At 48.9% G+C, this 13,870-nt stretch overlaps 2 protein-coding genes across 3 annotated transcripts in view; both read left to right on the top strand.

Moving 5' to 3' along the window:
* The window catches only part of SYNE2 (spectrin repeat containing nuclear envelope protein 2), a 155,598-nt gene extending 148,395 nt beyond the window's left edge, over positions 1-7,203 (top strand). The window contains exons 111-116 of the mRNA XM_069856738.1: positions 1,754-1,954; positions 2,329-2,457; positions 2,960-3,148; positions 3,805-3,894; positions 4,103-4,149; positions 6,098-7,203. Coding sequence (XP_069712839.1) covers positions 1,754-1,954; positions 2,329-2,457; positions 2,960-3,148; positions 3,805-3,894; positions 4,103-4,149; positions 6,098-6,323 — 882 coding nt within the window. The 3' untranslated portion in view covers positions 6,324-7,203. The remainder of the gene's footprint in view (positions 1-1,753; positions 1,955-2,328; positions 2,458-2,959; positions 3,149-3,804; positions 3,895-4,102; positions 4,150-6,097) is intronic.
* Positions 7,204-7,298: 95 nt separating this feature from the next.
* On the top strand, positions 7,299-12,828 carry LOC138720531 (inositol 1,4,5-trisphosphate receptor-interacting protein-like 1). 2 transcript variants are annotated; one of them, XM_069856857.1, is made up of 3 exons: positions 7,299-8,011; positions 10,996-11,448; positions 11,485-12,828. In XM_069856857.1, exons 2-3 carry the CDS (start codon positions 10,999-11,001, stop codon positions 12,655-12,657), a joined length of 1,623 nt encoding a protein of 540 aa, XP_069712958.1. In that variant the 5' UTR covers positions 7,299-8,011; positions 10,996-10,998; the 3' UTR covers positions 12,658-12,828. The 2 variants fall into 2 exon arrangements, with proteins under 2 accessions (XP_069712958.1, XP_069712959.1); XM_069856858.1 differs by lacking the exon at positions 7,299-8,011 and having other exon boundaries at positions 10,746-11,448.
* The last annotated feature ends 1,042 nt before the right edge of the window (positions 12,829-13,870 follow it).

Consider the following 13,870-nt stretch of genomic DNA (forward strand, 5'->3'; position numbering starts at 1 on the left):
TGCCTCAGGTTGAACTCTGAGAGAGGAAGCGTTCCTTAACACTTGGGGGAGTGCAAAATCCCTGTGTGCTCACCCTTCTGCCAGCAGTCTTGCATGGAATCTTCCAAATCTCAAGGTTACTGGGCAGTTTGGTGTCACACTCAGGATGATGCTCACAAACAAGACATTCTGCGGGACAGAGGAGGGATTTCTTAGGGATGCTGAGTGTATGCTTAAGCCTAAGTGCCCTTGAGTAGTCACTAGGCCAGGGAGAATGACTACACGCCAGGGTGTGACTCCAGTAAGAACCATTCTGATTCCATCAGCCAACCTGGCTTGGGGACCAAGCGCTAGGAAGGGTTCAGTGATGCCTTGTGAATGGAGGGACACGCTCCTGTTCAGGCTGGAGCATCTGACTTCTTGAAGGAGCAGAGCTTAGCTACTTCTCTCTTCTGCATTTTCTCAAGTAGGGTCCAGCTGGCTGAAAATCCCCTTTTCAGACAGCTTGGCTTTCTATGGGTGTCTCGAAATGCCAGCAGGCTCTAAGACATGAATTTCATGAGATGCCAGGACATCCCAATCGCCCTGCGTAAGGATACTGGTGTTTAGGAATCTGTTCTAAACAGGTTGTATTGTCTAATATTGAAAGAAACTTTGTTGCGTGAAGGAGTCAGACAGATTTCTTTGGGCAAAAGGTAATTTAGACCAGCAGTTTCCAGCAAGTGGGACACAGATCTTGAAAATATACAGACTGACACTTGTAGTTACAACGGCTGAAAATAAAAGCATTCTGAGCTGTGCTGATTGCAGGACTAGTATTACAGCTCTTACTTTTCTGTCGCAAGAGTCCACAACTTGAAAAAGACTGAGTACCTGTGATCCAATCTAGACAGTTCTTGAGCATATGAGATACTGTTTGGCATTCATTTTTTTTCAAAAAGCCTTCACAAATACAGGCTTTGCCTTCACGTAAAGGTGGTTAAATGATACAGCCAGGACTTTGCAAATTCCATACTGTTTCCCCCTGCAGTTTTAAGGGAGGGGAGGAAAGCAGGCAGGAATGCTATTCAGGAAGGACCTTGACAAGTAAGAGAAATGGGCTGACAGAAACTCGGAGTAGAGAGAAGGGAAAGAACTTATCACAACAGGGCAGCCTGGTGCAGCAGCAGGGGCCCAGAGGGGATGGGGAATCACCATCCCACAAAGTTCTCGAGATTTGGCTGGGTGAGGCCTTAGCTGCCTGCACTTCATTTAAAGTTGGCCCTCCTTGGAGCAGGAGCATGGAGTAGGCATGTCCAGGTGTCCCTTTCACATTACTTTAGAATTCTGAGGCTGCAAAGCCTTTATAAACCAAGAGGAAATACCATGTGGTGACTTATGGGAATGTCTTTTCAAATATCAGGGAAAGAGGCAGCTCAGAGAAGTGAGGGGCAGATTGAGAATTGAGAAGTGGATTGAGCTATAATGCTTGGGACTTAGGGAGAAGCACAGGCCCAACCAGATTTGTTTTCTTCAAAGTGAAGTGGATTGCTTTAAAATAAACCAAAGCCGTGTGGTTGGACATGATGATCTCAAAGGTCTCTTCCCACCTAGGGATTCTATGATTCTGTGGAAAAAGGCCACCTATCTCAATATGTTCCTTGGCAGTATATGAACAGCCACCGTAGTCAAACAGCTTTCTCCAGTGCCTGTGGCTGTTTTGAGGGCATAGTTTTCTTGTAGATAACATGTTTTTCATCATTCTTAGAAGCTCCTAATCCTTTTTTCCTACTAGGACACGCTTAAAGCATTTGATAACTACAAGACAGTCGTGCTTTCCGTTAACCTGAACAGCAAAGAATTCCAGAAAGCTGATAGCACAGAGTTCAAAGAGCTTCAGAACAGGCTTTGGAAGGTGGACTTGCATTGGGAGAAAGCTACTCATGCACTGAACAACTGGAGGAAAAAGTTGCAACAAGCCCTACTGCATTGCCAGGTGCATACTGTGTGCCAGCTTATATGAGAAAACCCCTCTTTAGGGCACTACTGGGGGATAGATAATGGGAGAGGGCAAAGGGGTAATTCCTGCACGTTAGTGGAATGGTTGCTCGGAATCCAAGACACTCAATTTTCTCATGAACTTGACTCTGTTGAGTGTAAAGGGTTTGATAGAAGTATCTGTGTACTGGATAATACCCTCTTATTACATTGTGGCATAGTTTAACTAGGTTGCTGTAGCCTCACTAATCGTGAGTTTATTGTTGGCTCTGTGTAACGTGGGCTGGTCGTTTTGTTTGTAGGCAAAGCCAGGTGAAAACACTGCAAAAGTGAGGGTTTTTTCTCTTACATGTGACCCTTCTGTTTCTCTAGGACTTCCATGATCAGAGCCAAAACCTAATCCTGTGGGTAGCAAGTGCTGATAGCCGAAGGAAAGCAGCGCGTATCACAGATCCAAATGCTGACCTCAATACAATACAGGAGTGCCAAAAGGAGCTAATGGTAAGTGTAGTCTTCACCACAGCACCTCAGGTCTTCCAGTGAGTCAGTAGCTCTCACCACAAAATGAAGGGCAGTATCTTTCTCAAGATGTTTGCAGCCTGTCCTCAAACTTGCTGTATTTGGGCATGTGGCTACTTTCTCAAATAGACTAAGAGATTGCCTATATGAGGCATTTTTTTACATAATTATGCATCATAATTAAATTCCTCGTGAGCAGTCTTTATGCTGGAGTAGGACTTCCCATTTCTAAGATTTAATGTCTCTTCCATGTGGATTAATTACTGCTAGAACTATTTCTAAATGTTAGCTCATGCAGGTACAGCTGGTCTCTTCAAGAGAACTTCATTTGGTATGTGGCTGTAATAGCCATTCCTGTGTACTGCAGATTCTCAGGCAGGTTGAGTTGTTCTTTAAAGCTTTCCAGAGTTCCTCCTTTTATGAGAACATCCTTCAAGTTGAGAGTAACAGTTTGCTGCACTGATTTTTGTTTGTGTGTCCTAAGCAACTGGAGAAAGAGCTGCTGGAACAACAGCTTAAAGTGAACTCGCTTCAAGAACTCACTGCTCACCTGCTTCTTAAATCACCTGGTGATTTCAATGAAGTTGATGAGAAGGTCCACGTAACTGCAAGGAAACTGAAGCAGCTTATTGAACAAGTTTCATGTGACTTAAAAACAATGCAAGGAAATCTGGTGGGTCAGAGTTTAAATACTTGCTCATGGGTGTTTCTTGCTGAAAAGTAATAATGTATTAAGAGTAAAGGCATTTATAAAAGACTGACTTAAGTACTTGCACGTTCATAAGCTGAAAAAAAGAACAATTAAGTCTGCTTGTAGCCCTGAGGCTAGTAAAGCATTGAAAGAGATGGCCCAGAGAAGTTGTGCAGTCTCTACCCTCAAAGGGTTTGAAAAGCAGACAGGATAAAGCCCCGAGTAAGGCTTTTGGTGTGGTCTTATAGCTGACCTTGCTCTGAGCAGGAGGTTGAATTAGATGAACTTCCTGAGGTCCCTGCCAGCCTGAATTATCCCATGACCCATAGCAAGGATTAGGCTAGGAGTGTGTAACAAATGCACAGGAGTTCACAACAATATGTTGAAACTCAATGTGAGCTGTCAGATAGAGGTATTTCCGAGTGAATACCTGTTTGTACCTGTTCCATCATAATTCCTTTGGGTTGTGCATAGTGAAACGTTTCTTTATGCTGGAGAACTGGAACATCCATTTGCTGCTAAAAAAGAGGCAATGGGCTATGCACCCACAGAGAGGCAATGAAAGATGGATCTTTGTGCTTCATCTGTTGTGAGTTTCAAATACGCATTTTAAAGCTGAAGGTGTGGTTACGTTTTAGGATAGCAGAAGATTCCTGCTAGTTCCAGATGACTTGGACTCAGGAGCCTATAATCCAGCCGCAGAGAAATCTAGCCCAGCTGTGAAGAAGGCAAGTATTTTTTTCTAATATTTTGCTGTTAACACATAGCATATTTAGACATATTTAGCCTGAAGATTCCTCAAATGTAATATATATGCATGTATACCTTATTATAGAATTTACAACGGACTATGAAATCTACAACTGTATTTTTAGAGAAAGAGAAATTCCTTTTAGTTTCTCCAACCTGGGTACTAAAACCTATTTCTCTCAACAGATCACTCTAAGGGGAACCACAGATGGCAGAAACAGCAGCGGCACAAGGTATTGTGGCTGGTGTCATTGGAACAGCCTTGAGTTTTTTTGACGATGGGATGGCCTACATGGCACCAGGATTACAAGTATTGGATGGCAGCCACCTTTCTCAAAGGAGGAGCTTGCGGGACTCGTAGACAGGGCTTTAAACTAGATGTGAAGGGGGATAACATCAGGCTCTAGCCTATGACAAGTGGTGGGAGGACAGACAAAGCTTGGAGGGATGGGGTGCTGGTATGAGCCCTCCACCTGCTGTCCAGGGGTGTGCTGGGGATGCCGTGATGCAGCTGAAGTCCTGTGGGAGCCTCCTGAGGTAGTAGGTGTCAGGGAGGATACTTCTCCAAAACACCTTACAGGTAATGAAGGGTCCGCCAAGAAGGCGATGTGCCTGGCAGCCCAGCTGAGTGCCTCTGTACACATGAATTTGGGTAACAAGCAGGAGGAGATGGAAGCTACTGTGCTACTAGAAAGCTAGTTGCCATCATGGAAACCTGGTGAGACGAATCCCATGACTGGAGTGTGGCCGTTGATGGCTACAGGCTGTTCAAAATGGACAGACCGGGAAGGAGGGGTGGAGGCATTGCCCTCTGTCTCAGGAAAGGGATAGAATGTGAAGAGCTGTCGTTGAAGAGTAGCTACGAACAATTGGGGAGGGACTGTTTACAAAGTCTTGTAGTGATAGGACAAGGGGGAATGGGTGTAAAGTGGAGAGGGTCAGATTTAGACTAGACATAAGGAAGAATTTCTTCACCATGAGAATGGTGAGTCACTGAAGATGTTTCCCAGGTAAGTTGTGGCTGCCCCATCCCTGGAGGTGTTCAAGGCCAGGTTGGATGAAACCTTGGGCAGCCTGATCCAGTGGGATGTGTCCCTGCCCATGGCAGAGTGGTTGGAACTAGATGGTTGTTAAGGTCCCATCAAACCCAAACTATTCTATGATTCTGTTTTTATTAGCTTGAACTCTTGAAGGATAGTGAGAACAGCAGAGGCGAGCCGAGTGCCAGCAGTAACCTGAGTGGCAGTTCCTCTGGTTGGCAGGCAGGTGGAGGTAATTTCTGCCTGCCTGTGTTGCATCGTAGTGAATGGTTTTCCTTTAGCACTCCTACTCCTAGGCCTCTGCACCTATGTACAACTTCGGCTTGTCTTTGCTCCCAAGAAAACTATTCTTGTGCCGAATGAGGGAATATTTTCATTTTAAGTCTTCCTTTAATTCCACCAGGTTACCTGGACAAAGAAACTAGCAGCTTAGAGCCACTGAGTACAAACAGACCATGAGGGACAAAGGGAGAATTTAATCCACAGTACATCAGGGTCTGAGCAGAGGACAGATCTCAGTAATGCCAAGGCAAAGAGGAACCTCATCAGTCTGGATGATGGCTTTCCTTTATACTTAGAATCATATACTCATTAAGGTTGCAAAAGACCTCCAAGATCATCCAGTCCAACTGTCAGCTGAACATCACCATGCCTACTAAACCATGATTCTAAGTGCCACATCTACATGCTTTCTGAACCCCTTCAGGGATGGTGACTCCACCACTGCCCTGGGCAGCCTGTCCCAATGCTTCACTACTCTTTCAGTAAAGATTTTTTTTCCTAATATCCAATGTAAACCTCCCCTGGTGCAACTTGAGGCCGTTTCCTCTTGTCCTATCCCTCATTTCCTGGGAGATGAGACCAACACCTTCCTCGCTACAACGTCCTTTCAGGTAGTTATAGAGGTCAATAAGGTCTCCCCTCAGTCTCCTTTTCTCCAGACTGACAAGCCCCTGTCCCCTTAGCTGCTCTTCGTAAGACTTGTGCTTCAGATCCTTTCTCAGCCCTGTTGCTCTTATCTGGGTGTGCTCCAGCACCTCAATGTTCTACGGAACCCTAGAAAGGCAGTTAAAACAACTTGTTTCATTCAAACTCTGAAAGGCCTTTTTCTCAATTTGTTTTTCTTTTTTCTCTATTTCAGAGGTGAAAGCCATCCACAACCTAATCAAGCAACATCTCAGTCTCCCTCCTTCTTCCGCCGTGTATTACGAGCAGCTTTACCATTTCAGTTGTTCTTTCTACTGCTTTTACTTCTGGCTTTCATGGTTCCGTCTTGTGAGGAGGACTACAGCTGCACCAAGAAAAACAACGTCATGCATTCTTTCCATCTCATGCTGCAATACCCCAATGGGCCTCCACCAACTTAGAAAGCAGCCCAGGGATCTTCAGTTATACCAAAACACACTCTCTGTGGTGCTTTTTCATGCTTTTTAATAGCCTCCTTTCCCTGTGGCAGGGAATGTGTTAGATTTCACATCTCAAAGCATATACCTTGACAAAATTCAACATTTTTGTACGGAAAATGTTTTCTATAGATTTTTAAACTGTAAGCAGCAGCACACTTTATACTCTGATGTAATAGATGCACTATTTTATAGGGACAGTGCCCTTAAGCTTTCAAGGAGATTGAACACTGAGTTACTAGATGCAGAAACTACATCACAGTAACCTTCAACACAGCAGTCTGTCTCAGGTTTGCACAAGAAAAAGCAGTTGAAGAGGCACTTTGCCTGAAATCACTGCACACCCTTCACGTTACCTGTAGCTTTTGCTTCTGTAGTCACATGGTGGAAAAAAAAAATCTATGTATTTTTGAATCGTTGTCATTGTATGTTATTCACCCGACACATTCAGCAACAGGATGCACATTTGTTTTGTTTTCCATAAGGTGTTCTAGTGGTTAGGACTGCTGTGTTGTCTTTTTATACCACTTTTGAGATAAGAAATTGCTGCATTGCATGGAAATGGTGTATAAATGCACATATTTTCTAGATGAACATGGTGACGTAGACTGTCCCTGGTGTATACAAATAATGTAAGGACTTTTTTAATGAAAGATTTTTTTTCAGTTTTTAACCTGCTGAATAGTGTACAGTATCTTGGGAGAAAATTGTGCATTTTTATAGCTTTGTCTTTAAAATGAAACTGACACTTGGGCAAGGGCTGGGAAACACTGTGTACAGTCAGCATCGCTGTTGCTTCTCGATTGTACAGTGCGAGTGCTGTCATTAAAATTTTGCCAATGTCTGCAGGGACTGGGTGTGTTTGAAGTGAGGGGAGGGCAACCATCCATATCGAATTAGAGAACCATGGAATCATCAAGGTTGGAAAAGACCTCCAAGATCATCAAGCCCAACCGTCGGCCCAACACCAACGTACCTACTAAACCATGTCCCGAAGTGCCACATCTATGTGGTTTTTGAGCATCTCCAGGGATTGTTACTCCACCACTGCCCTGGGCAGCCGGCTCCAGTGCCTCAGCACTCTGTCAGTGGAGAAATTTTTCCTAATATCCAATGTAAACCTCCTCTGGTCCAACAGTGCTGACCCTTCCACTCCTCTATAAGTCAACATATTGCATGCTAACACAACAGCATCAGGAGCAGCATGACCACTCTCTTGCTTCTCAGAGCAAGCATTTACAAATTCAGAAGTGGAGCCTGTGTGTGGCAGCACAGATTCTTTCCTTCGCAACTGCCTGTAATTTCCAAGAGGAAGAACACAAAGCTGATACAACCAGTGCTTGTTGCCGGATTGAAACGCTGAAATATTTCCCAACCTTGGAATTGATTTTCTAACCCGGGAGTTGTGGCAGTGCTGGGGAGGGGGAGGCGTGGGTTGAGGAACGCTCAGCGCAATCGAAAGGACTTTGGCTGAACATTAAGAATTTTTGTGTTTGCTTGCAGGGAATATCACTGGGCAATGAGCCAGTTTCTGGAGTGCTTACCTATAGGAAATGGGATTTGTGATCAGCCTGTGAGACGTCTCCTGCCTTTTCTACACTTGCCACCGCTGGTGGCTGCATATTCCCCGTCATCTGGCGGGGATTGATGAAGCAAGTTGCTTTGCATTCTTATGTTCAGAGATGCTCTCTGGAGAAAAGCAGAGAGCATCTTCCCAACCACAGCAGCCTCTTCCTAACCACAATGGCTAAAAATACAATGGTTTATTTCCAGGAGGTTAAGCTAAACTAATAGATTAGCAGTGATGCAGTTAATGTTGCAGTTTCCAACATGGTTCAAGAAAGTCAGAGTTTACGGATTTGGCACTTTTAGTAGGGGTACTGTACAGCACTTCACACACACACAGTGTGCTCAAATATGGGTCGCGATACACCAGCTCCAGAGTGATGTGTCAACCTCACTCTCAAGTAGCAGTGCCCAGGCTCCATCCTGCTGAAGACAGGAGGGATCTGGCAGTGCTTCCAGACCTGGCAGCATGCAGAGCCTCTAAGCCAGCAAGCCGCTCTGGCTGTGGCCGTGGGGCCAGACTTGTGCTACAGCTACCAATTAAACAGATACAGCTCTCACAGTGGTGCTGTACCCAGAGATCAGTGAGGGATCCTCCCCACCTCTCACCTGCAGGCACACGCACATTCTCCTCTCTCCCTCTGCCATCAGTATTTTGGTTTTTGAAAGCAGTTACTTTCAGATGGAGATGATTTAAGCTGTCTATGTAGAATTTGGCCAACTCTAACCATTATTTCACTGCCAGGTTGTTGCAAGTGCCCATGCAAATCTTTCAGTCAGATGCTGACATGGTATTCAGTTCTTCTGGCATTAAAGAATCTGTTCAATTTCCCTCTCCTCCTGTATAATGTTAAAGGACTAAAGAAAATTTAACACCCCAACAAAGAAATGTTAGTAAGTTGGTAAAGTTCAGAAAACCTGAACTCAATGCATTTGGGGAGCAGGTAAGGCTTTTCTTCTGCCCAGTTTGATACAATGCTGAACACCACCTTTTGCCCCACAAAGACAGGGAATAACCTCACCCCTACTTCACACAGTGGTCCCGAGAGCAACCCCGGTCCTTAATTCTCTGGCCAGCTCACATCCACCAGTCCAATCCTCACGATGCTTTGCTCTCCCTCCGTGCAAGACTCCCTCCCTCTGCCAGGTCTCACACTGGGGTTGAACCTCCTGGCTAGTTGTGCAGGGGGAGCACAGCACCCAGGGCAGGCAGAGACATGAAATGCATTTCAGCAGCTTTCCCTTCCCTCACTCTAGCTCACCATCTTCACAGCCCCACTGCCTCCCCCTCTGCTCCCTGAGCCCACACTCCAGATTCAGTTGGGAAGTGGCCCATCAGCTTGGCTGAACTGCTCTGTCTGCTACTTGACATCAGGAACAAGACAGAAACCCCCTCATTGTGCTGTAGGTGCTTAAGAGATCTGGCTGGGCTGTGATGTGTTGCAGCTGGGAGCTCATTATGAGAGGATCCCGTTCTGATTTATGCCCTCTGGCCTCACCATCTGAAGGAAGATCTCTGGAGGCTTCCCATCCTCACAGATCCCCACACAGGTTGTTGGTTGCCTTGGAGGCACTCGGCCAGTCAGTCCTATATTGTGTGGGCAGCTTCTGGGTCGTGGCAAACACAGAAACGCTCAAAGGGGACATTTTCACAGTTAGTCACAATGTCTTATCAAAGCCTGGCAGGAGAAATGACTTACAAACAAACTGTTAATGTTATCCCTGATGGTGGGAATCATAGAATCACCACGTTGGAAAAGACCCACTGGATTGAGTCCAACCATTCCTATCAAACACTAAACCATGTCCCTCAGCACCTCGTCCACCTGTCCCTTAAACCCCTCCAGGGAAGGTGACTCAACCCCCTCCCTGGGCAGCCTCTGCCAGTGCCCAATGACCCTTTCCATGAAAACTTTTTTCATACTGTCCAGCCTGAACCTCCCCTGGCGGAGCTTGAGGCCATTCCCCCTCGTCCTGTCCGCTGTCACTTGGGAGAAGAGGCCAGCTCCCTCCTCTCCACGACCTCCTTTCAGGTAGTTGTAGAGAGCAATGAGGTCTCCCCTCAGCCTCCTCTTCTCCAGGCTAAACACCCCCAGCTCTCTCAGCCGTTCCTCAGAAGGCCTGTTCTCCAGCCCCTTCACCAGCTTTGTTGCTCTTCTCTGGACTCGCTCCAGAGCCTCAACATCCTTCTTGTGGTGAGGGGCCCAGAACTGAACACAGGATTCGAGGAGTGGTCTCACCACTGCTGAGTACAGAGGGAGAATAACCTCCCTGGAGCTGCTGGTCACGCCGTTTCTGACACAAGCCAAGATGCCATTGGGCCACTGCTGCCTCATTCATGTTGACGTGCTTGAGGGCAAGAAGCCTCTCCAGTGGGATGTGGACAGGGTGGATTATGGTCCGAGGTCGATTCTATGGGGTTCAAAAAGGCAGAATAGCGGGGGCAGCACTTCAGTCACAACTGCCCCATGAATCGCTCCAGGGCTGGGAAAGAGCCGCTGGAAAGCTGCCTGGTGGAAAAGCACCTGGTGGTGCAGGTCAACAGTGGCTGAGCATGAGGCAGCAGGGGTTCCAGTGGCCAAGACGGCCAAGAGCATCCTGGCGTGGGTCAGAAATGGTGTGGCCAGCAGGAGCAGGGAAGGGACAGCTGAAAGTCGCTGAGCTGGGGGTGGGGCTGGCTGGGGGTGAGCCCGTGGTGTGCTCCGGTGCCCGTGGTGCGCTCCGGTGCCTGTGACATCACAAAGGACGAGAGACCACGGGGCAGGTTATAGAGGCACCGGCAGGCAGCCCTGGCCAGTGCGGCGTGGGAGGGTGGTGAGTGCACACGTGGCGGGAGGCTGGGCTGGACGAGGGCTGGGGTGGAAACGTGGCTCCCAGGGAGGGTCGGTTCTGCCCCAGCACCGAGGCCCCAGCCGCTCGCAGGAGCACCTTGGGCAGGGCGCGGTTCAAAGGCATCGCTGCCTCCCAGCTGCCTCGTCCCCACTCCTGCCTGCCCCAAAGGTCTCTCTCCCCTGCCACCAGCTCCCTCCAGCACAGCCCCTCTGAACCCCTCTTCTCCTTCCTCCTGCAGGCCATGGCTGCCACTTCATTCCTCGTCCGTGTGTTCCTAACCCTCATCCGGCACCTGCCCCTGGCTGGGGATGAGCTGGATGAGGCCACGCGTGAGCGCATGGCACAGCGTGCCCAGTTCCTGGAGAAGGAGATGGCTCAGCTATGGCAGGAGATAGCGCAGAGGTCCCTGGAGCCGAAGACACAGAAGCAGTGGGACGTTGCCAGGGTAGCACAGCACTCTACTGCCTTGCAGCAGTGGCACCTCTGGGTGATTGCTGGAGGCCTGGTCCTGCTCTTGGGCCTCTGCTGGTGCTTGAGGAAAAGGAGCCGTGCGGCAGACAGCAGCAGCACTGAGGAAAGGGCTGGCTGCAACATGTTGAAGGTGAAGGAGAAGGAAGAAAGTGAAGGGGAAGGTCCTGATGATGAGAGGGATCTGGTCTGGAACTTGGAGCCGGTGGAGGAGAAAGAGGAGGTGGAGGAGGAAGAGGAGGTGGAGGAGGAAGAGGAGGTGGAGGAGGAAGGAAGTGGAGAAGAAGGTTCTGATGAAGAGAGGGATCGAGTCGGGATTTTTGAAAGGCGCTCTTGCAGGCCAGTGCAGTATGTGACGTACAGTCGCCTGGTGGTGGAGGATCTGGTGGATGAACTCCTCTCGGTCATCCAAGAGCAGTTGTGGGAGAGTTTCTACCCTGTGCTGCAACAAGCCATCAGTGTGGGCACTTCCTTCGAAGGCTGGTTTCCCTGTGATGATGATGCTGTCCACCAGCTGCTCCTGCCCCTGAAGGCACCTCACGGCCACACCTTCAACCTGGAGCTTGGCACCGCAAGGGAGATGCCAGCAGGAGACCCCCGCATCCGCGTGGAGCTGGAGTGCACCTGCACAGGGCAGCAGATGGAGGAGAACATGACCTGCTTCCTCCACCATTCTCAGATGGACATCACAAAAAATCAGGACTCCAGCCTCCTACACACCCTCTGCACAGGCTGCTACCTAGATGTGCACAAAACTGCCCACTGGTTCCAGAACCTCGTGATGTCAGCCTGGAGGGATGTGCCTCAGCTGCGTCGCTACAACATGAAGACGCTGCCCTCCAGCCGGTCCTGCAGGCTGGAGCTGACAAGTGCCTCTGGAAGAACCTTCTTCATTGAGTTGATCTTTGGGGTGCGGCACGGAGACTCGGACATCTTCCTAAGTAGCCAGGCTCCAGACGACACCTCCACCCCAAGCACTACGTGGCCAGTGACCTACGCTGCGGCCGAGGCGAAGTTCTTTGAGTACGTGGCCAGGCACATCCCAGCCGGCCGTGTCCACCTCAGATGCCTTCACTACTGCGCCCACGGCCTGACGGGCACAAGCTTTTCCATCTATGCCTTCAAGACAGCTGTCATGCACCTCCTGACCACAATCCCCCTCTCAGATTGGTGCAGCAAGTACCGGCTACTGCGGCTGCAAGACCTCATGCAATACGTGCGCTGCTGCCTGGAGGAGAAGTGCCTCAAACACTTCTTCCTTGGCAATGAGAACGTGCCCGAGGAGATAAGGTTGCCGCCATCCTTCAGAAAGGCCGAGCCACTCAATCTCTTCCGACCCCTCACACAGGATCCAGCGGCCTATGCCGAGGCGTTGCGTGATTTCCAACAGCTGCAATATCAGCTCGTAAGGCTGCTCGTGAAGAGACATTGAAAGAGGTCTCCATGCACAGAGCCTGAGTGTTGGTCTCACAGTTGACAGCAGGCGACATCCTCACACTTGACACTGACCCACGGCGACCGTCCCCGTCTCTTGGAGAGAACCCATTCCCTCCGGGATATTTGCACTGTACAAAGTTGCCAATAAATGGTGTGTTTGAACAAAGGCTGCGTCTCTGCGTGTCTGTGCATCACTCTCCCAGGGGCCGTGGGCATAGGGTGCCGGCTGCTCAGCTGCCGCAGAGCCGAGGAGCATTTCCAGAAGGAAATGGGGCACTGGCCTCTGCTTTCACCGCTTCCCCCAGCTCTCTGCGCTCCCACGTTGAGCCGGTGGGAATAGTTCATCCCCCTCCCCAGCCGTGCACGTTGTCTCTGTGTCATGGGGATCCTGAAGTGCCTTCCTTGGGATGCAGAGACAACTCATCCTGGTAGGCAGTAGCTCGTCCATCTATACCTTCAAGACAGCTGTGATGCATCTCCTGACCACCGCAGGCCCGTCAGGCTGGGACATGGAGGATTTTGTGCCACAGATGGTGGATTTCAGGTGATACACGCGCTGCTGCCTGGAGGAGAAATGCCTCAGCCACTTCTTCCTTGGCAATGAGAACATGCCCAAGGAGATAATTTTGCCTCCGAGGATCCGAATGGCTGAACCACTCAGTCTCTTCCAGCACCTCACACACGACTCAGATGCCCATGCCAGGGCAATGCGTGAGCTCAGGGAGGTGCGATTTAGGTTCACACTGCTGATCTTAGGACACTGAAAGAGGTCTTTGTGTACAGAGGTTTGGGTTTGAGTCTCACAGCTGATGGCAGAAGATGGCTTCACACTGCTGGGAAAAAGAGAGGAGAATGTGGGACACAGACAGGGACAGCAACCCTCTGTCAAGAGGAATGCCAACTGCCATCAGTGTGGGCAGCACCTTCGAAGGTTGGCGTCCCTGTGAAGATCATGGAATCATAGAATCATTGAATAGTTAGGGTTGGAAGGGACATTAAAGACTATCTGGTTCTGTGGAAAATCTTGGCTGCTCCGAGGGATGAGAATGCAAGCTTAACATTGGCCTTGAACAGATACCCGTGTATCCTTGATGAAGCTAGAAAGCGCCAAGAAGAGCTGAGTAAACAAGATTAGGAAGCTGCCAGGCCGCAGGTGGAATCATCCAATGATGAAGTTACAACAGAGAAAGAGTCATCCAATTATGAAT

Source organism: Phaenicophaeus curvirostris, chromosome 5, assembly GCF_032191515.1.
Source record: "Phaenicophaeus curvirostris isolate KB17595 chromosome 5, BPBGC_Pcur_1.0, whole genome shotgun sequence".
NCBI lineage: Eukaryota > Metazoa > Chordata > Aves > Cuculiformes > Cuculidae > Phaenicophaeus > Phaenicophaeus curvirostris.